General features: G+C 36.4%; 4 protein-coding genes across 6 annotated transcripts; 2 read left to right on the top strand and 2 right to left on the bottom strand.

Moving 5' to 3' along the window:
- Window positions 1-64: 64 nt before the first annotated feature.
- LOC127243455 (protein IQ-DOMAIN 22-like) lies at window positions 65-3,035 on the bottom strand. The gene is made up of 4 exons (XM_051263478.1): window positions 2,650-3,035; window positions 1,293-1,493; window positions 1,137-1,211; window positions 65-783 (listed from the first exon to the last, which is right to left on the bottom strand). Exons 1-4 carry the CDS (start codon window positions 2,953-2,955, stop codon window positions 169-171), a joined length of 1,197 nt encoding a protein of 398 aa, XP_051119435.1. The 5' UTR covers window positions 2,956-3,035; the 3' UTR covers window positions 65-168.
- Window positions 3,036-5,737: 2,702 nt separating this feature from the next.
- On the top strand, window positions 5,738-11,856 carry LOC127243561 (protein HAPLESS 2). The gene is made up of 18 exons (XM_051263647.1): window positions 5,738-5,902; window positions 5,974-6,117; window positions 6,473-6,561; window positions 6,729-6,768; window positions 7,416-7,473; window positions 7,563-7,623; window positions 7,998-8,076; window positions 8,320-8,454; window positions 8,636-8,830; window positions 9,240-9,320; window positions 9,434-9,534; window positions 9,943-10,060; window positions 10,304-10,336; window positions 10,425-10,518; window positions 10,661-10,749; window positions 11,016-11,128; window positions 11,222-11,322; window positions 11,422-11,856. The coding sequence occupies exons 1-18, from the start codon at window positions 5,738-5,740 to the stop codon at window positions 11,817-11,819; spliced, it is 2,094 nt and encodes a 697-aa protein (XP_051119604.1). The 3' UTR covers window positions 11,820-11,856.
- Window positions 11,857-11,919: 63 nt separating this feature from the next.
- LOC127243660 (scarecrow-like protein 28) lies at window positions 11,920-14,995 on the bottom strand. The gene has a single exon (XM_051263785.1). It carries the CDS (start codon window positions 14,208-14,210, stop codon window positions 12,207-12,209), a length of 2,004 nt encoding a protein of 667 aa, XP_051119742.1. The 5' UTR covers window positions 14,211-14,995; the 3' UTR covers window positions 11,920-12,206.
- Window positions 14,996-16,186: 1,191 nt separating this feature from the next.
- On the top strand, window positions 16,187-21,900 carry LOC127243152 (uncharacterized). 3 transcript variants are annotated; one of them, XM_051263035.1, is made up of 14 exons: window positions 16,187-16,481; window positions 16,566-16,613; window positions 16,701-16,761; window positions 16,854-16,886; window positions 17,914-18,038; window positions 18,143-18,277; window positions 18,915-18,991; window positions 19,074-19,333; window positions 19,847-19,903; window positions 19,986-20,154; window positions 20,832-20,889; window positions 20,985-21,070; window positions 21,151-21,207; window positions 21,550-21,900. In XM_051263035.1, the coding sequence occupies exons 1-14, from the start codon at window positions 16,319-16,321 to the stop codon at window positions 21,628-21,630; spliced, it is 1,410 nt and encodes a 469-aa protein (XP_051118992.1). In that variant the 5' UTR covers window positions 16,187-16,318; the 3' UTR covers window positions 21,631-21,900. The 3 variants fall into 3 exon arrangements, with proteins under 3 accessions (XP_051118992.1, XP_051118993.1, XP_051118994.1); XM_051263036.1 differs by having other exon boundaries at window positions 16,381-16,481; window positions 17,889-18,038; XM_051263037.1 differs by having other exon boundaries at window positions 16,381-16,481; window positions 17,925-18,038.
- The last annotated feature ends 71 nt before the right edge of the window (window positions 21,901-21,971 follow it).

A 21,971-nucleotide genomic window follows, 5' to 3' on the forward strand; every position in this document is an offset into this window, starting at 1 on the left:
GACTTCAAAACATTTTTTACGGAATTATTATTATTATTATTATTATTATTATTAAAACAGAATATATGAGTATATATATATATGATCACTCCGGTTAACGTTTATATTCAATACAAAATGAAGACAAGCACAGTCATACACAACTTCAAGCAAGAACCGGGTTCATTACTAGAACCGGTACCAAGAGCCACTGAACCGGGCAGCATCCTCGACTACCGGCATCCCGAGCCGGTCGAGTCGCCCCGATCCCGGGTAAACTTTTCCGACGAAGTTGGCATGCAACGCCGACGAAGCCTTCGGCGCGTACACGTGCTCGTAGTGCGAAGCCGGCCTTTGCTTCGGGGCACTAAGAGATCGCGACTTAGCCTTCGACGACTCGGTGTACGCCATGTAGTTCGGATGGTCGGAGTATCCGCCGCCACCGCTCGGCCCCGATTTGAAACTATTAGTTTTATTAGGTGTGGCCGCGGCTCGGCGTGAAGTTCCGTAGTAGACTTGCGGGCTGCTGTCGGGAGTGTAGAAAGCGGGCTCGACGGGGTCGTGTTTATGCGCGCCGAAAGAATGGACTTCGCCGGATAGCGTTTCTTTGGAAGTCGAGAAGCTTTGGCAATATTGGTCAGAGCTAAGGCTTAGGTTCGCCGAGTGAAATATGTGTCGACGCCCCGCGACCGGTCGCCACGTGTCGACTTCGAGAATCTTGTCATGTCTCCCGTCATCGCCACGAGCGAAATGCATCTTCCCCGCTTCGTCGAGGACATTGCCGCTCGATTTCGAAGGACTTCTCTACATTCATCGGCATCGAGTAAGCATCAATCACGAAACATACAAGTGGTTCCGTTTAGACACAGATTTTTTAAGTTTTCAAAAATTTTGAAGAATAGAAAAGATTTAGTATAACAGAAAAATATATTTGGGGTGTGTTTGTCTGGGGATTTGAATTTTAAATTGGAATTTAAATAGTAAAATTTTTGAATTTGAATAGTTATATGATGTAATATAAATAGGTATTAATGTGATATTTTGAATGTAAATTTAATTTTTAATATAATATAAAAAATGAATAGTATCAAAAGTTCTAAAGTATCTATATACTCAGAGAGCCACAATGTTGGAGGCAGAAGGGTGCTTCGATAAACCTTGTACGTCATATGTTGTCCGTTTCTAATGCTTCGCGCCTTCATTTGTTCGATCCTTTGAGGTGTAGCTGGACCCTATATAATCAAATTCTTCCGTATTATTACTATCGAAAAGACTCAACGCAACGAGAAAAAAAAAAAAAAAAAGCGCCTTACATCATACGCAAAGTGCGACAACTTTGCGCTCGATTGATGCAATTCGGACTTAAGAACCCGTAAGGCACGAGCGCGCGCTTGGGCGTGAACAAGAGCTTGCATCCGTCTCATATGATTCGCCATTTTTTTCCTCTCGTTGTTGCCGCGTACGAGTGCTTGAAGCTTCACCAATGCTCTCAATGCCCTTAGAGCTCGTCTCGACTACGCATATTTCAAAAACATCATAAAAGCTAAACTTAGAACACAGCATTGTTCGATTAAGAATACATCTTACAACCGAAATCGTGTATTTCGTTTCGACTAAATTCGCATTGTAATTTATGAATACATTTCCATTTCTATCGATCGTATTATTAAGGTATTGTACAAGTGACGATTAATCAAGAAACGAACTTATCAAATGCTTCGATCTTTTGTCCAAAATAGAAAATCGAAAAAGCAATTCGATATTGAAAGGGTACCCAAAAAAATCAAAAAAGTGCAACTTTTTAAAACTTACTTTCAGTTGGAATGTAACTTTCTTGGAACCACTCTAGTTTTACAAATCGAAAGGACAATCCCACCAGCCAAGATTGAAAATTTATTACAGAATACAAATAGAAATGTCTTGCAAGAATAGCAAATAAATCATCACTTAAAAAGTAGGACACAAATAGTAGTTGAAAATTGCACCCATTCTTTCAACTTCATTGGAAGGTAAAGTTCTTAAAGAGTAAAAACCCACATTTAATTTTTATTTATTTAAAAATAATACTACTTTCGTCCGACTTCGTCCGACTATAAGTATCTCATTTACTTTTGTACGTGTTGATATTTAAATATAAGTATCTAGCGTGTTGATATTTGAATATTAATTATTATAAACAAAAGTAGTATAAATTAAGAAAAATTGAAAAATACTTACTAATAGAAATTCATTTGTAATATTACATGCAACGAAAGAATGACGCAAAACATAAATGTTACACTTAAAATGAATATTATTATAAATATTTTATGGAAAAAATATAAGATAAATACACAAATGTATAAGCAAAATTGTCAACAATGGAAGCTGACAGTGTCGGAATCCGACCGGGTCTGTCTGAGTCCCACATCGTCGACTAAACGTCAAATGCCCATTTATGAACCATTTTGAAAATAATAAAAAATTTAATTTTATATTTAAATATATGGAGTATATTGCTAATAAATAGAGTATCTAAAAATATATTGTAATCGAATTTACTGTGCCCAAAAGATTTCTACAAATAACCATGCAATGAGACACCCGACGGCGTCGTTTCACTCAGCAGGAAAATATATATATATATATATATATATTGAGAAGAATGGGATAACAAATTTCTTTGATTACCAAATAAGCGCGGAAATGGGATTGAATGGTAACGGCTGCCCGGACTTCCCTGCGCCCGTAACGTGCGCCTCCTCTTCGCGGGCTAACGTACGCCGTGGAATAGCCGCCGGAATAAACTCTTCCGGTGTTTCTTACCGCCGCGGCACCATTTTCGCCGCCGTGAATAATGGTCTGGTGCGGCGGTTCGTAGCGGTTGCCGTCGTCCTTTCGGGACTTGGAGAATCTCCATTTCTTCTTGGAGTCGGAGTCCCGGCCCGGCTTCTTCCCGCCGAATAGGGCCCTCAACCATTTCGAAGCTTTGCCCATTTCTCAAACTCAGAAGAGAGAGAGAGAAGAGGAAGAAGAAGGAAGGAGCATTTCTATATAAATGGTGGGAAGAGTGGGAAGCGTAGTATGGACCTCATCTATTTATTTATTTAAAGTCACTATTTTTTTAATTATATTTTGATAATACGAAAATAAAAAATAATAATAATATTTTAATATTAAAAGTAAATAATAAATAAAATAGGTTTGTATATTATTACTTTAATTAAAAATATAAAAACAATAATTTTAAGTGGGACAGATTTAAATTTCGTTATATCGTTGTAATAATTTTTAAGTTTTGTTTTAAAATTTAATTTTCTTATTTTTAAAAAAAAAATGTCAAAAATATTCATTGATAGGTAAATTCAGCTCGGTATTATGTTACTTACATATTTTATTTTATTGGATATTTTTTATGATTTTATATATGATTTGAGAAACTATTTATTAAATTTGATAAGAAGAAAGTTATAAACTGAATAGGGATATTTTATCTCATTTATATCTTTTATTTATTTATTAATTTATTTATGATATTTTGAAGGGAAATCAATAAGAAATAATGGACGAATCAGTAAATAGCACAAACCAATTAAATTCATTGCATTATTATTTTGTTGCACTGTTTACTTGAACACTTCTTTTTATTAAAGAGGGTGTGATTTGTTACACTCATTTATTATTGTTACATTATTATTATTATTATTATTGACATTAATATTTTCATTATTATATATTTTGGTTACGTTCGAATTGACAAATTGAAATCCAAGAATTGATCAACTATTACTAAAAAGGTAACATTAATAATTTTTTTTTTTTAATTTCAATATATATATATATATGTATCAAATTGAAATAACTTTACTCGAATTTTATGACCTAAAAACGTTGACGTGGTCGGCAAATTTGTGACTAATTTCTTTTTTTTTTTTTCGCTTACTTGCACTATTTTATTTTATTTTTTTTCATTTTGTATATATTTTTATGTATTTAAAATAAAAACAGTTAATTAAAATGATATTTTAAAAGATAAAGGATATATACAAAACATACATAGAAAAACACCAAAAAAAACACATGCATTTTTATTTTGATATTTTATTTAATAAAATAGTGTGTTCACTTTGCATTTGATTTATTATTTTATTATTCAATATTTTATTTTTTAAAAATATTAATTCAATATATCTTTTTTTATGCTATATAATACCAAATATTGGGTGTGTTTCTTTTGATGAGTTTGAAAAAAAATTGGTTTGAGTTTGGTATGAAAATAATATTTGATGTGATTTTTTGTGAGAAAAAAATGTATTTTTTTTTTTAGAAAATACAGAATCTAAATAATAAAATTTTGAGAAAATTGACTAAAGAAATATATTACAATTATTTTACGTGAAAAATATTAAAATTAACAAACCCATGTTATACTTTGAATTTGTGGACACGCGGCCGAATTAATTCTACAAAACAAAATTATTATTATTATTGTTATTATTATTATTATTATTATTGTTATTATTATTATTATTATTTGTCATGTTAATATATTGGTCCGCGCTTATAATAAATGGTTTCATATGAAAATTTAATGGCTAAGATTCAATTTTCGATCCGTTTATTTTTATTTTTATTTCAAATTTAAATTTTTGTAATAATTAATTCGCATTAAAAAAAACAGTATTTGGTGAGAGACTGGGAGGCAAATCACATCAGTGTTTCACAAAAACAGAAAAATTGCAGCCAAACAAGACCTACAGTGCTGCCTGCCTTTGACGCTACGCTGTATCGGTATCCCTAGCTTATAGCTTTCGGGTGTTGAGGTCCCAGGTACTCCCAAAAGCATGGATGTAGTTCTGAGTGGAAAAGACGTATCAGCAGATAAAAGTAGAAGGAAGAATTCCTGAAGTACAGAGCAGAGACAGAAACAGGCACAGGTGGCGCATGTTAGAAAAATTAGCTCCACGTGCTATCGTTGTCGTCGAGTCAAGTTAGCCCGATTTGGTCAAACTGATCTTGAAATTTATCGGGCCGGGCCATCTTTTGAAAGCTAACATGGGTCGGGATTTTTGTTTTAAATTTTTTTAATTTTAATTTAAATGATAATTTAATAGGATATTTATAATAAAATAGATTAGAGTATCAGTGGGTGGATTTTTTATTTATAAATTAAAAGAAAAATTGGTTTGAATTTAATTAAAATAATATTTGATCGAATGTGAGATAAAAGAATATACTCCTTCCGTTCCAATTTATATCAAAGTAGTTTTTCATATTTTTTAAAATAATTATACAGTAATTTCAAAATATTTTTAATTTTTACTTAAATTACAAATATATTATTATATATATAATTAATTTATATAAGACTAAAGAACAAAAATATCAAAAAAAATTTCGACCAACCAATAAAATATTACTACTTAGTTAATTTTTTACAAAATTTCAAATAATTTTTTTTATAAAATGGATAGAGAAAGTTTCTTTTAAATGCAAATTTCAAATAATAAAATATTATTTATATTTATTCGGTGAAATGATTTAAAAATATATTTTTTATATCAAAATTGTATAAATAATGTAAAAATAATAAATGTAGTATTATTATATTCCTAAATATCAAAATCCTAAACAGGAAACACACTAGGGATTCATTTGCAAATACTATCCCATCCTCGAACGTTAATGAAAAGCAGTTACTCCCCCGCCAAAACGGTTTCCATTTATACTCGTCCGCAAAATCAAACCGACAATTCCCAGAATTCAATTCGTCTTCGCCATGAAAATCCTCGTGAGGATCGCCATTGCATTGTTTCTACTCTCCCACAGCGTCACCGGAACCCAAATACTGGCCAAATCCCAACTGAAGAAGTGCGAAAAGGTCTCCGATGAGCTTAACTGCACTTCCAAGATTGTTCTTAATCTGGCTGTTCCCAGTGAATCAGTAAGTGGTTGTGTTTATGTATTGGATGCAATTTTTGTTTCTTCTGTCGAGATATTTCTGGAATTTTGTAGAGTGGGAGAGAGGCGTCAATGGTTGCGGAGATTGTGGAAGCGGAGGAAAATTCAACCAATCAAATGCAGACGCTTCGAAGCCCTCCGGTGATAGCTATCAATAAATCCTCTGTCTACGCTCTGTATGAACTGACGTACATACGTGTATGTTGTGAATCGTCTTTCTCTTTTGGATCCTTATTTTCGTTGATGACCTATTGTTGTACTTTGTTTTGATTCTTTTGCGTAAAAGAGTGTTTGTTGAAATTTTTACAAATTGAAGTTGTCTTTTGCCAGATGAATGCATAAAACACTCAAATAGTTACTTATTTCACATGGCGATTAATTTAGATTGTGATTACTGATCCAAAATTAGAGCAAACAAACATCTTAAGCTTCACTTGATCTGTTCAAATATAGGAGGCTTTCTAAGTTGTTATATTGGCTCTTAAAAAGTAGTTCATAAATCACTATACAAATTAGTTTCAACAGGGGATTAATCTATCCATTTCTCTTGTAGGATGTCGCTTACAAACCCCAAGAACTTTATGTTCGGACACGAAAATGCAGGACTGATGCTGGAGGGCGTATTGTTACGATGTGTGAGAGGTGAGTGACCTTTCTGACGTGCATTTTCACTGATGAATCAAAATCCAAGTGTTTATGTTATTTTTCTTCTTCATATGGAAAGTTTATGCTTTTCTGATTCCTTCTTTGAACTCAAAACTAACTGTTTACCTTTCTGCTTGCCACTTTTTGCTTAACATGTTATTCAGGTTGCGGGATGAGAATGGCAACATTATCGAAGATACACGGGTAATAATTGGAAAGTTCTCAATTTTATGCACCATGATAGTTTTTCTATGATAATGTGTTTGTTTGTGTTTTCACCTTCAGTTGCTTCTACATTAATTGATGATCCTAAAGATAAAGTTTAGATTCCCATGTAAAGACCAACGAATGACTGCCAAATTTAATTTTTACATGAACCTAGATGGCTTGCTACACATACTTATTATAAGTAAGATCATTGCAGCTTTTTTTCCTAAACTTGTGAGAGAAAGGTATTCGAATGATTGTAGTAAGCAGCTCTATTGGATGAAGGTTTTGGAGCAGTTTTTATCTGAAAGATGATGTCAGAAATACAGAACATTGTGCCTTCCATTCAAAGTGATAAAAGAGTGCTCTATTTATATATGAATGCTACATCATAAAGATACTAGCTACTATAATCAAACATTCTATAATAAGATATTTTAAAGATGAAACTAAAGTGCATCATGGGTCGAAGCCGTTGATCGATTTATAAAGCAAACATACGGTGTTTTTGAATCGGATAAACAATAATGCAGCCCTTATGATGTAACACTGGTTTTTTTGAACAGGATACATGGATGCTATTTTTTGAATCCATTAATACCTGTGTATACTTTTGATGTTTTTCTTTTCTATTCTGTGCACAGCCAACTTGCTGTCCTTGTGGAAACCAGCGTAGGGTCCCATCATCATGTGGAAACTTTTGTAAGTGTACAAGAAGTACCGCATAATACCTGTGCTATGCTCCTGAATGACAACATAATACATCTAACTTTAGAAATCTTGTCATGTAGTTGACAAGTTGACGAAAGGAAAGGCAAATACGGCACACTGTCTTCGCTTTACAGATGAATGGTTTGTGATCCTTTTCCTAACTGTAATCCTATGTTTTTTTTTTGTTTTCCAGTTGATGTATGCTAACCTTGGAGTTGTAAAATTTATTTCTTAGCTGTGGTTAGAGGACACACATAAATGAAATATGTCTTGCTTACTCTATTCAAAAGAGGGTAGAGATGCCTGCCCTTTACTTATAAAAACTATTCTATGATTTTATGAGTACTTTTATAAATCTATTTATTACAAACCAATCACTCTAGGCTCGTGTTCATAGATTCAGCTTGATTCTTGCTTATGTGCTTGCTAAGTAGTTATGTTCTTTCTTTATTTTTTATTTATTTTACGAACAGTATTTTATTCCCCCTTTTCACTACTTAAATATATTGATCCAGGTTTCATGTGTTTAGCATTGGACAGCGATCGATTGGATTTAGCATCCGAATTGAGATAAAGACAGGATCAAAGACATCGGTATTTTATTTGTGGCACAATTCCTTGAAATGTAACTGACCTATTTATTGATTGATTATCATGACTGCACTGGTGAAAGCTTACATCTTGTTGCCTTCCATAAGTATAATAATCCTAGTGAAGCATAAATATATCATGCATCTGGTGCTTTATTATTTATCTTTTAGCGGTCAATTCTTTATGAAGTTTAGATTGGATGGTTTTGCCTCAATCTGAACGCTTAGCCCATGAAATATTTGGCAGGAAGTGGTTGTAGGTCCACAAAACAGGGTCGCAGTATCTGAAGATAAATTTTTGAGGGTAAATCTAATCGGAGATTATGTTGGATATATCAACATTCCTTCGTTCGATAACTTCTACCTTGTTATTCCTAGAGAGGTATGTTTCATTAGTGCTGTAGGTATATGCCTGTTTCTTAATTAAAAGCAAAAGGCCATATTTCTTGAAACTTCCACTCAGCTATATCTTCTAATGGTTCTAAGAGGTTTATGTCAATAATTTTACTTTAATATGCTTAAAGACTCCATCAAAATAATTACTCAATTTCTTCTCTGTGAAGGGTGGTGCAGGCCAACCTCAAATTCTGGGAAACAACTTTTCCAAGTGGATGCTTCTTGAGAGAGTCAGGTTTACACTAGATGGTCTTCAATGTGACAAAATTGGAGTTGGTTACAAGGCCTTTAATGCACAGCCAAACTTTTGTGCTGGACCATATTGGAGTTGCTTGCACAATCAGTTGTGGAATTTTTGGGAGGTTACTAGATCAACTGCACTTCTTTCTTTTAAACGGTGTTTGCATCTTTATTAATAAGCCTTCTCTCTTATACAGAATCCACTCAGGAAAGTCTAGTATGCTTGCTTTTCAATGCTATATCTTCTAGCCTTTTCTTTGCTCTAGTTTATCAAGGCATGGCATTTCTTTGCTGTAGAATTGGTGTGGTGTATTTACCATGAAATTAGGGAAAAAAAATAAATTCTTTTGTTCTGACTTCTCATGGCCTTCCGTGAAAGCTTACCATAACACTTGAATGTTTGTCTCTCCTTTACACCTATTTCTGCTACATACTGCTCACAGGATAAGTATGTGTAGCTTCCAATGTCAGCAAAGTTTCCAATGTGTAACCCAACATTAATGACACTACTTTCTTTTTTCCATATTTCAGGCAGATCAGAATCGGATTAGTAGGAATCAGGTTCCACTGTATTGCGTCCAAGGAAGGTTTGAAAGGATAAATCAACATCCAGTTATGTCTTGTTGATTTAAGTAAATTAGGATATCGTAACGAAAAACTAGAATAGAGTTAGTTAGGACACTCAGTATGGCCATATTGAATGCTAATGACTTTATAGCATGCAGAATGCAGGAAGTCATGCATTCTCTATTGGGATCACAGAAGTGCTGAATACCAACCTTATGGTGGAACTGAGTGCTGATGACATAGAATACGTTTTTCAAAGGTTGATCTGAACATTTTGAGCAACAGAATATTCTCTTATGTTCTATAGATTTGTTTTATTATGTTTATGGAGTCAAATACTATTCTCTTTGTTTGATTTTTTCCCCCTAATAGTCTGCTTCTGCTAATGATGAATTACACAGTAAAAGATCACATTCAAGGTTTTTGTGGCCACTTCTTGTTGCACTACTATTACTTCATTCTATTTGCATGGTTTTTTTCGGATAAACAATTTCCTGTTTTAAGGTCGAGAAAATAGATTAACTAATAATCAGTCATATTTGAGTTTTGGGGCTACTACGTTTCATCCTTCATAAATTCCATTCTAAGGCATTTTTCTCTTAACTTCCAACTTTGATATCAATTTTCTATGAAGCTTTATATGATGATTCTTTTAAAACTTCTGCAGGAGTGATGGGAAAATTTTAGGCATCACTGTGCCAACTTTTGAAGCTCTAACTCAATTTGGGACTGCAACAGTTACAACCAAGAACGTTGGTGAAGTCGAAGCATCATATAGCCTTACTGTAAGATCAATCTCTGAAAAACTATGGAAATCTCTTGTAAACATGCATGATATAATTTTACTACATCCAGTATTCCTTTGTGATCCATTTTAACCAAATGTCACTTTTAACTGACAATCTAAGGTGTTGTAGTTTGATAGTTTCAATCTATAATTAAAACATCCAGAACGTATATCTTCAACGCAATGATGCATTTCCTATGCTTGAAACTATATTTATAGGATGCCTATCTTTCTCTTGCAGTTTGATTGCTCATTGGGTGTCAACCAAATGGAGGTAATTAGTTATATGTTCTTGAAATGTATTTAGAGCAAATATGGAAAATTTACAGGGTTTGTTTATCTTGTTGTTTCCTATTTTGTAGGAACAATTTTACATAATGAAGCCAGACGAGGTAGTCAATCGATCGTTCAAACTATACCCTACATCAGATCAAGCTGCAAAATATGCATGTTCAGGTATAAAAATATAATCGGGTGGTTTTGAGTAATTCATAATCTAGATTTACTTAAGATATTACTTTCTGATTTAAATTTCCAAATATTAACTGAATTAACATTACATTGAATATAGTCTCTTTTTCAATATATCTAATTGCAGCCATACTGAAAGATGCTGAGTTTAATGAAGTTGACAGAGCAGAGTGTGAATTCACAACTACAGCCACTGTTCTTGATAATGAATCCCAGGTCTGTCTGCCATTTTATACAACCCTTTCTTCTTTCCTTCTATGGAATCGAAATGATCATCATAGTAAAAGAAGGTTTGAATGAGTTCTTTCCTCCTGAAAAACAAGGGAAATGAAAGCTGATTGTTATTCGTTTCGAGGGACAAAATAATTTATGTTTTGGTGAAATTATGTTATCTGCAAACATTTGATCGAATCAGAAGTAGTGACTAAGAAAATTTAACCAGAATGTGCTATCAATTCACACTTTCTAAGTCCATTATACAGATATCTTCCCCACCTCCAAAGACCGGTGCAAATGGCTTCTTCGACTACATTGAGGAGACGTGGAACAAACTTTGGTTCGGTATGGCCGACTTCATCACTGGAGAGAGCTGTAGGTACTGTCTTTACCACACCCCCAACATTAACTAGAATGATTTGAATGATATCGACATTCGGGCTTTTTACACTCTTATTCTTGTGGCGAGCAGAAGAAAATGCTCCGGATTTTTCGACATCAGCTGCCACATACAATACATCTGTCTGACTTGGCTTCTGATGTTTGGCCTGTTTTTAGCAATCTTTCCAACAGGTTTGGCACTTGTTTACCATGATTTTTATGATTCACTCAATACCTTCATTTCAAACCATACATACAATAAATGTTTGTTTCTTTCTTTGTGAATTGCAGTTGTTGTCCTCCTCTGGCTTCTGCATCAAAGAGGACTCTTTGATCCTATTTATGACTGGTGGGAGGATCACATATGGAAGTCTGAGAAAAGCAGAGACAGATGGAAGCATTACCGACAAATCGAAGCGCACCCGAAGGAACATCATCGCCACGGAAAGAAACATCACCGCCATAACAGGCACAATCTCAGAAAAGGAGAGAGTGGAAGTGATTACAATTACATTCTCCACCATGTTCACAAGGACAATAAGCACAGCAGGCATGGAAGAGTCAAGCACAATTACTCGCCGGGATCATCAGCCTGGCAAGCCGCCGAGGAGCTCGGCAAAGTTCGACATCATCGAAAACGGAAAGAAAGAATATCCCTCACCCATACAGGGAATCATCATCCATGGTAAAAATCAAGACATATATACATCTCTAGTTAGTTGTAAAGAAGTCATCAAGTGTCTGTAAATTATGTTGTAAAAAATATGACAGAAACTGAAACTGAAACTGAAACCTCAAAGCAAATTCATATTCCAGCTTACAGAAAGAATCAAAGAATTTAACAACAACGATAATAATGATAATGATAATGATAATGATAATAATCTATCTCTGTTTCTTTCTTTCCTAACCTCCAAAAAAAATGACAACAAATCTTATCTGCAACATTGAATGAAAGAATGAAAGATATAACATATTCCTCTACCTACAAAGAATATAAATCAAAATCAATCCAGTAAGTAAGTAAGTAACCAAACCATCTGTTCCTCCTCGTCGTCGATCAGTCTTCCTTAACTCTATGGCTGTTGTGAGTGCGACATTGACGCGCCAGCGGCATCAACCGGCATCCACGCCGAGACAGTGTACAGCGGCTGATCCAGCCAGCGAAGAGTGAGAGCTTCTCGACATTGTTGTTGTTGTTGTTCTTGCACCTCGACGGAATAATAATCCTCGCAGCCGTACATCTTCAGCATCATCTGTCCCTGCAGCGCTTCCCTCTCCTCGATCCCGACGCACCGGAAACCGCCTTGCTCCATCACCTCGCGCCACTTCCCGAAAGTCTCGTGCCTCTCCGACCTGTCCCGTCCTTCGCAAGCGACGATGTTCCTGATCTCCCGTGCAAACATCTCCTCTGTCTTGATCCTGACTCGGCTGTCCATCGGGAGGCCACCGGCATCGATCAGATCGAATACCGCTGAGTAGTATTTCAGCGAGTTGCAAAGCCGAGCATCGAGGCTGGCTCCATTGTGCGCTGCTTCCTGCTCGGCCACGATCACGACCTCCGCGTTCGTGCTCCGTACCAGCCCGAGGAAGTCCCTCACCGTTGCACCGGTGCCGTCGTAGAGCATCTTGTGCAGCTGCAGTACACAGTTCACAGCTACAGTCTCCTTCTCCTTGACATGAAGCATCCACAGCCGCACGTCTTCCAGCCGGTCGACAACGGGATGGAAATCGAACGGCAGGTTAAACGCCTCCGCAAATCCGGCGAGTCGCTCCCCCGTCTCGATCAGCTCCTGTTTTGACTCGCCCACGCCGGTGATTCGAACGTGGCTCGGCGGACGCGGCCTGGAAGCCAAACTCTGGAACAAACTCGGCCACTGCAGCCCCTGCTTCACGTCAAAATCGATGATGTGAACTCGGTCCTTCCCTTCGAAGGCGCGCAGAAGGATCTCATTCGCCGTGAAGTGGATGAACTTTGGAATCGGACTTAACTGGTTCAAGAGCCTCAAGGCTGTGCCGCTCTCGTCGTAGTCGACGCGGTCGAGCTCCCGAGGAGCGGCGACATGGAAGATATGCGGCCAAAGCCGCGCGACCCGCAACGCCAGCGCCTCGGTGTAGTAAGCAATGAGCCGGTGTACGGTAGAGCCTCGCGGAGAGGCGAGCTCGCCGAGCCTCGCAAGGCAATGGTTGACGGCGGGAATGTTCTTCGAGCCTATTTGTTCGACGCAGGCCACGAGTAAGCTTACGAGCTCGACGCAATCGTGTTCCCGGTGATTATTCTCGCCGTTGTGACCGGCTACGACGACGGCTGCCGCAGCGGTGCTTTCACCTGGATTCCCGACTTCGCTCTCCACCGGATTTCCGTCGTGGCTACCCGAAGAAGTGCTAGACGATCCCGACCCCTCCTTCACCGGGACCTTGATCCTCTCAGCGTCCTTCTCACCTAAATCTGTGATCTCCGTCACTACGGAATCGAACCATGGTATGTGCGACAGCGGCGGCAATGGCGGCGCCATGATATTAACGTTTCCCGGCACGAAACACACTCTCTCCCCGCCGCCTTCTTCGTCTCCCGAGCACGAGAGCGAAAACGGCAACTGAGGCGCGCCGAAGCCAGGATGAAACCAGAAACTATCGGCTTTCGATGTAGAACGATGATCCGACTTCCCGTTGCCTCGTTTCCTCTTCACTCTGTTCATGTAAGCTGCCTCATCATCGTCGTTGTCGTACGTCGACACTTCTCCGGCGTACCTCTTCTTGAGGCTACTCCGGCCCCTCTCCCAAAACTCATCCTTGATCTCCTTCCGAGCCTCGGCTGGCGACGGCGGAAGCTTGATGCTCTGCCTAAGAGAACACCCGCTAGTCCTATTCACTTCGCTGCTTGGCTTTTCAATCGATAGGCTGACCGGCATTACCGGCTGCGGCCGCGATCCGTCTTTGCGCGACGCGAAAGTGCAGGGGATGTCCAACCTCTGCGTGCTCATTGCTGGAATATGGTAAGCTTGAAACTGTGCAGCTGCTTCACTCCTTAATCTATGCCTCGGAGACGACAACAATGTCGAAGAACAACCAGCCAACATGCTTCAGATACAACCAAATCTTTCCCTTTTCTGCTGTAAATAACAATTGAATCCAATCCAATCCACCCACCCACCCACCCTTGAATAACCCTTTTCTATGTTTCTCTATGTCAATTTCTTCTATCGAATGAGAACACAGTTTACACAATTCACAATAATCAAGAGAAACAGAAGAACAATGTGGTTTCTATAGTGAGTGAGTGTGTGAAAATCAACAACAGAAAATCGGAATCCGATGTTCGAAACAACAAGAAAACAATCCTTTTGTGTGTGTGTGTGTGTATAAAATAATATATATATGTATGTATATGTATATATGCCTTTGTGTGTCCTATATGAAGATGATGATGATGATGATAGGTTTTTATGTGCAACAAAGAATATCAATCAAAGAACAAAGAAATCACCAAACGAAGGTATAAAAGAATCAAATAATCAAATGTATATTCATAAATTCAACGCCTGCCTAAAAAAAAGACCATCGGATTCCATAAATTTCAGAGCCAAATCATTCGGAAGAACAAGCTCGAAATCTCATTGAAGATGACAACAAGTGTTCGACGAAATGCCCAGCTGAAAATAAACACACACAACCAACAATTCCTCCATACATTACCTTCAAACCATCCATCTAATTTCAGTCACTTTCTCTCACTCTCACTCTCACTCTCACTCACACACACTCTCTCTCTACTCTCTCTCTCTAACCTATCATTTTCTGCAGAATTCAGTTTCTTCTAAGGAACCCAAAAAAAGCGATCAAACAAAACTGGGGTGTGTTTTTATATATAGTGCGAGAGCCACAGCGATGGTTCTATATAGTGAGTGGTGAATTTTGGGTATAAAAAATTGATGGGTGGGTAAAAAAGTGGGGGTGGGAGGATTTCGATTTGCGGGGGTTGGATGAGGATCGGACGGCTCATGTTGCACCAGGAATATGACCGTTGGGGAAGGCTTTGTCGGCGAAATATGACCGTTGGAGGGGTCGGAAGAGTGAGGGAGTAGTTGCACGGACTATTTCTTTATTGAGGCCAGACACGTGGGGTGCACGTGGATGAATCCTACCTTTTTTTTTTTTTTTTCTTTTTAACTCTTTTTTATTTTATTTTTCACTCGACCGTTGGTTTTAACATCATCGTTGTTTTGGTCCGGTTATATAAACCATTATTGACTGCGTCCGCCTGCCATTTGGCCAGCAATATTATTCTTATTATTATTATTTATTTTTTTATTTTTATTTTTTTACACGTAATTTAGTTTGACCAAGTCATGAATATCGTTTGTATTTATTCCACACGTTGGATGCTGCTGAGTGTTTTATTTTTATTTTTTTTTATATAATTTAACGTGTATATATTTAATTTATACCAAACACTGCATATACATATGAAAATAAAATATAACATACACGTATATATAAAACAACATATAAACCACTATTTTTTAAAAAATAAAAAGAAAAATCAAATTCTATATAAAACAAATCTAAATTGACTTAAATGGATCTAGAGCAAACTCCCCAACCAGCCCAATTTCTGCCCATTACTGGACTTTAATAATGGCCTAAATGAGCCCATTTGATGCCGGCCCAATAAATCAAGAGAAAATCGTAATATACAATACTGGCCTTTTTACTTTATACAACATTTTATTTCTAGCATGGTTTGCAATAGCTTATTCTCGAATTCTATTATTTTATTGTTAGATTTCGCATTTAACAATTATATAAAATATTTATTATTTTTATTTTTTAAAATATTTTCAAACTTTAAATATTTAATGTTATCTAAATAAGTATCAAATATGATTTTAAATTGAATATATATTTAATACAATATCAGTAAGATATTTTTAAAATTTTATAATAATAAGTACTCTTGCATTGCAAATATATATTTAAACAGTACAACTTTTTGTTAATAAATTATAAGTGTTACTTTTTACAAAAACAAAAGCGTACAAAACAACAGCAGGTAAATTTGCAGATAAACCCTTAAATTCTGAAGCGCAGGCGTTGCTCTTTCAACGACGTCGTTTAGTTCGAGAACGACGGATCCAATTTCCGATCTGCAAATTGAGTAAAGAGCAAGCAATCCTTGCAAGAATCCATGGAGGAGAAGCCCGAGATTGGCCGTAAGATGAAGCAGCTGGGGTTTTGGAAATGGGCGATCGCTTCCGTCATTTTCAGGCTGATTCTTAGCTACTTTTCGAAAAATCTCAACCTCTCCACTCGCCCCGAAGTTTCTACACCCATCACCAGCCTGCGCCGCCGTAACTGCTCTCTCTCTTTTTCTCTCTCTCAAATTTTCGAAGTTTTAATTGGAGTTTGATTTTCATTATGTTTTTATGTTGAAGTGGCTGAGGGCTACTGGCTGAAGCATTTGTCAATGTCGCCGTATTCTGGTTCGTCGTTACACGCATAATTAGTGGCTTAGCTTGTTAAGAAATTGTATTTTTGGGGAAAAGGATTGTAATGGTTGTGATGTGCAGGTTCGATGTACCATGGATCGCCTCTATTGCTTTCTATCTTGGGTCCTCTTACTGATAAAAAGTAATCTGTGTTTCCCTATTGATGAAATGCTATTTTTTGTTTATTAGCATTTGTTGTGTGAGTATTGATGGTATCTGAACTGTGTAATGCAGGATTGACGGGCAGCTTAGTTATCTATTATGCAGGTATTGTTAGAGTTATAGAATTTGATTCTATTTCGAAGCTTTCACTGCAATTGTGTACTGCTTAGAGTCTTAAATGTGTTAGCTTCCATGGGAATCATTTGCTTGTGTTTTTAGCATTAACAACAGATTCTTGTTTTCGGGTTGTAAGACTTATAATTGTGTGTTCTTTCCAAAAGGAAGCTACTGTGTAGTTTAGAAATGTGCGAAATGAATGGTTGTCTCTGGTAGAAGCAATCCCAGTTGGGTGAATCATTGTCACAGAGCAAATATCCAAACTCTATATGCTGCCCCTTTTACAAAAATCCTATACACCATTTTAAATCATCTAGTTATACTGTACTGTGTTAGTGTCTTCGCCTCTTTGGAGCTGCTATCCGGTCAAAATGATGAACTGTCAGTTTCTTAATTGCTCTGTTGTACTAATTAACTCTTTATTCGGAAAATTCTGTATTCTCTATAAGAGATGTTTGGGATTGGCGAGCTTGTATTTTCACATGTAAATAAATACACGTTCGGTTGTGCACACATTGCATAAAAAAATCCATACTAGAGGAGTGAGTTTGTTGTGGAACTTTTTATGAGGGCTACTGCTGGGGTTGTGATGGTAGCAGGGAGCTTTTATGGCTTGTGATGGATAAAAAAATGGGTGAGAAAAGGAGGAGAGGAGATGTACGATATGGGGGTTGGTGGTTGGGTTCCAGCAGCGGCAAAGGGTGGGATGATGGCACTGATGGTGATAAGGAGTGAGATTAGGTTTGAATAAAGTTGAAGAGAAAATAAAACGATTTAACTTATAACTATTATAAACCCATCTATTCAATCACTATTCACTAACATTTCGTCCTTTAGATTTCAGTCTACAATGTTATTTGATTAAACATTGCATCTACAATAAAATTCCTTTTTGTTGCTTGAAGGTCATCCACAAGTCTCTATCCACTACTTCTTTATTTGTATACTTTCTTTTCGCAGTCTGCTTTTGAGTATCATTTAACTGTGCAGAAAATCATCACGTTTTTGGATACAGCCTCGTTTCAGTTATTGCAGATTTTACCAGTGCAATTCTCATCCGTGCTACCGGACACAATCTTGTAACAGCACAGAGTCGCAACTTGAAAGCGTTGGGGCTTAATAAATTGTTCCAAGATATAGGTAAGCCAGATCTATCCTGATGAATTTTTTGGTGTTTTGAGTAATATATCCTGCTTCTATTAGCCTCTGGTAAACTGATGAAGTTTCTTTCTTTCAATGTTTAGAAATTCTGCCATCTGGTGACATTGCTGCCCTTGTATATTTGTGGAACCCTTTCACAGTTATCTCTTGTCTTGGTTATAATACCTCACCTGTTGAAAACCTTTTTATCATCTTATCAATTTATGGAGCTTCTTCAGGTAAGGTGGAACAAATTCTCTCCCTTTATGCATTATGATTGTGTCCTGTGTTTTAATTAGAATCCTGCAAGTAGGATTCATAAGCTTGTTTGATCCCTTTGATTGGTCATTGATCCTCATTTTCCTGAGCTGAACTCGTGCTCAACATACCTCACTTATTGCTGCCCAGTCGTATAAAGTTTTCCATTTAGTGGGAAACATTAATCAATTTTTTCAGCTCTAGGAAAATAAAAGTCATCATTTGGTTCATATCCACTTCAAAATTACCAATGAGGTTTCTGCATTTCCGGCCAGTGTCTGACTGGTTGACTATCAATGCGATAAGGCTTTTTATATGCTTCTTATGCTTCCCTTGTACTCACTTAATATTTAGCTGATTCTTGCTCGTAACTTCATCTGGTCTCTGTTAATAATTGTTAAGCAGTGAAAGAGCTGATAAATACTTATGTGCATTATCAGGCTGTGTTAGAAAGATTTTGTCTAATTTTGCTGCAAAGCCATTGGATCGAGTGCCAAATTTGCATGTAAATGGATTCTCGGGTCTATTAAAATGTTCTATGGCTTATGGAATGAGGGATTATATTCTTGCAGCTGTAACATCTTATTACCGCTAAATTGTTCCATTCAATGTACACAGGGAAAATACCTTTGGCTGCTTTTGGCTGGGTTATAGCTTCACATTTGTCTCTTTATCCGTTGATTTTGGTCATACCGGTATGTTTGATGAAGAAACTTGTAATTATCTTACTAGTGTTTTTCAGAAGCATAATGGCAACAATTTTATACCCCTTTCCAGGTGGTTTTTTTAATAGGTTGCGGTCTGGATGCACCCCCGAAAACATTGTGTGTGCAAAGTAAACTTAAAGGTGAAAAAGGAAGATCAGCTGATCATGGTGAATCAAAGTCACTGACTGATAAACTTACAAAAGATTCAAGTATCTCCTGGAAGCGAGTCATTCTCTTCTTTTTGTGGGCATCCCTATGGGCCTCCTACTTGTTAATCTTATGTGCCGTGTCTATGAAAGATCATGGTGGTCTTGGGGAGATGTTTAAGAGGTATAATATAATGTTGCAATACCTCCTTTTCTTTGTTCTTGTTAATGGGAATCTAGAAGTTTCAAATATCTGCTATCAATAATTCCTTCTACAATGAAAATAATCCAGGGTAAAGTATGACTAATCATTTCTCCGTATCAACAATGATTTAATACAAATTGTGTTTCTGACCAAACAGTCCATTTAGATGGCTAGGATACTCTTCATTCTTGTATTTTTCTGATACTGTTATATGTTTCTAATTCTGGTATTTGGTCATTTGAGCTAGAGCAATAGTTGACTCTTTTTTTTTTCCCTCCCTATTATGTAGTTTGGAGTCTGAAGCATGGCATTCCTATTTTATTTATTTTGTTATTATATACTTGTAGAAAGATTTATTATGCTCCATCATCGTTCTAAATTATTTTTTGTTCCTTTAAGTGAGGAATCCCTAGACATCCCAAATAATATAAATATAATTTCTCATCTTCTATTTTGATGTATTACAGTATTAATGAATTTGTATTTTTACAGGACCTATGGATTTATCCTAACTGTTAAAGATTTATCTCCTAACATAGGTGTCTTATGGTAAGTGTCAAGTCCATTATTGCTTGAATTTTTATTACTTTTTCCATGTGCCTCTATAACATATTTGATTTTTTCACTGCAGGTACTTCTTTGCAGAAGTTTTTGATTTTTTCAGGAATTTTTTCCTGATAGTTTTTCATGTGAACATTATGTTCATGATATTGCCTTTAGCCATCCGCCTAAGTCATAGGCCCTGCTTTCTGGCCTTTGTTTACTTGGCAATCTCTGCCGTGCTAAAGTCTTATCCATCGGTGAGCGTCTAATCCATCTCTGAATTCTCAAACATTTGTTCTTCTCTTTCCCTTGTCTTGATTGAATTTCTTATTTACTTACTCTTTATTTTGTTCCCATGATTCACAAACTTATCGGTGGAATATATTGGTATTGACTATTTCGGATGAAGCTGATGGTGTGCGCTCTGGTTTTGTTCCTAACTGTTAAGCTTGTGAATGTAATCAATAAAGGCATAATTTTTTTTTATTTATAATTATAATATTGACATTTACGTTGATAGTGAAGTAATTGATTACTGTAGATTCAAGAGATGCTTATACATATATACATAAATAAGCTTAATTGGCTCTGCCCATATACTACACTACCTAACACTTTTTATAATGTATATATATATCCACCACCATTGGCATTTTAGCACAAGTTCGTATGGAATAGAGAATATGAAACTAAATGAGACTCCATCCTTCAATCCATTCTACCAATCTTCATTTCATTTTCATTGTTGATATAATCCATCTATGATCTAGATCAGTTCTAGAATATAGCAAAAGGCTAGAATTAGAAATATTGTCTACTAACTGGTGATTCTGAAGATTTAAATGAAAGTTGTAATCGTAACTAATTTTTTATTTTATTTTGTTAATGGTCTGCCAACCATATTGAGCACTTCTTATTTTGTTTCATTGATCAGATTGGGGACTCAGCTTTGTACTTGAGTTTACTGATGTTGTTTGTTAATGAGCTATCAGGTGCATTGCGTCCCTTCCTCTGTACATCTATTCTTTATTTGTTACATAAGCTTCCTTATTAAGATCTGACACCTGACGATCTATTTGGTATGCAGAAATGCAATTTTCGTTCTTTCTCTTTTGTGGATATGTTGGGGTTTCACTTTTAAGCCCTATAATGCACAATTTATGGATTTGGAGGGTATGTCAATGCTATGCTATTCAGGAGATTGAATTCCTAAACCGGTCGACTAATCTGTTTTTACTATTGTTCTTTTTCAGGGAACCGGAAATGCAAACTTTTACTTTGCAACTGCAATAGCCTATACTTGTTTCCAGGTTTTTCCCTTTCTTGTTAGCCCTTGATCGTTTTAACTTCATTAAAACCGTATTCCTCTACATGAACTGTATATGTACTGATTATTTATGTCTGAATTTTCTATTAGTTCCCTAATAGCTGGGCCTATTTACTAGGAACCTAATAGTATTTCTTAGTATATGACAGACATCGGAATTACAAGTCAATGTTGCATTATAGAGAAAAAAAAAATTAAGTTTTTCTTCAATGTATGTGACACTTTTCAATAAACATTATGTCCAAATTGTGAAGAATAGGAGCATATAGAATGAACAAATCTCCCCTCTTCTTAATTTCCTTCTCATATAGTTGTCTTCTTGCAGATCATTCTCGTGGTGGAAAGTGTGAGCGCAATGCTTAATTATGATCGAAAAATCCGAAAGCTATGCAGTAGTACTTACTAGATAGGTAAACATATAGGGAGTTTTCGAGGGTACCTAGTAGATCTTCTGTTGAGCTGTGTTGTCGCTTGTAGATTGTAAAATACAGTTTTAGTTTGGTTGAAGCATTGTTTCCAATCGAAGATCATACTGTGCAGCATTCTCTTGCGATTTGTTTGAGCTCCTTTTTTCGAGGCCTTGATAAAAGGGGCAAAGACAACTTGTTGCAAAAAAATTACTGTTGTAGAAGCATCATATTTTCCACAAAAGAATCTACTTTTTCCCATGACATGATTTGTTTATCCGACATGTGGTTGTGTACATATACCTTAAATTGGATTTGGATTTGCTTACAGATATGTGAG

This window comes from Andrographis paniculata, unplaced genomic scaffold, assembly GCF_009805555.1.
Source record: "Andrographis paniculata isolate CXL003 unplaced genomic scaffold, ASM980555v1 Contig95END, whole genome shotgun sequence".
NCBI classification, from domain to species: domain Eukaryota; kingdom Viridiplantae; phylum Streptophyta; class Magnoliopsida; order Lamiales; family Acanthaceae; genus Andrographis; species Andrographis paniculata.

Coding starts and splice junctions, on each gene's coding strand:
- LOC127243455 (XM_051263478.1), bottom strand. CDS start 2,955: ATGGGCAAAGCTTCGAAATGGTTGAGGGCCCTATTCGGCGGGAAGAAG. Junction 1,494..2,649: donor CCCATTTCCGCGCTTATTTG/GTAATCAAAGAA, acceptor AAATATGCGTAG/TCGAGACGAGCTCTAAGGGC. Junction 1,212..1,292: donor TGTCGCACTTTGCGTATGAT/GTAAGGCGCTTT, acceptor TTGATTATATAG/GGTCCAGCTACACCTCAAAG.
- LOC127243561 (XM_051263647.1), top strand. CDS start 5,738: ATGAAAATCCTCGTGAGGATCGCCATTGCATTGTTTCTACTCTCCCAC. Junction 10,519..10,660: donor TGCAAAATATGCATGTTCAG/GTATAAAAATAT, acceptor ATCTAATTGCAG/CCATACTGAAAGATGCTGAG. Junction 11,129..11,221: donor ATCACTGGAGAGAGCTGTAG/GTACTGTCTTTA, acceptor TGTGGCGAGCAG/AAGAAAATGCTCCGGATTTT.
- LOC127243660 (XM_051263785.1), bottom strand. CDS start 14,210: ATGTTGGCTGGTTGTTCTTCGACATTGTTGTCGTCTCCGAGGCATAGA.
- LOC127243152 (XM_051263035.1), top strand. CDS start 16,319: ATGGAGGAGAAGCCCGAGATTGGCCGTAAGATGAAGCAGCTGGGGTTT. Junction 19,904..19,985: donor CCTAACATAGGTGTCTTATG/GTAAGTGTCAAG, acceptor TTTTCACTGCAG/GTACTTCTTTGCAGAAGTTT. Junction 20,155..20,831: donor TGCTAAAGTCTTATCCATCG/GTGAGCGTCTAA, acceptor TTCATTGATCAG/ATTGGGGACTCAGCTTTGTA.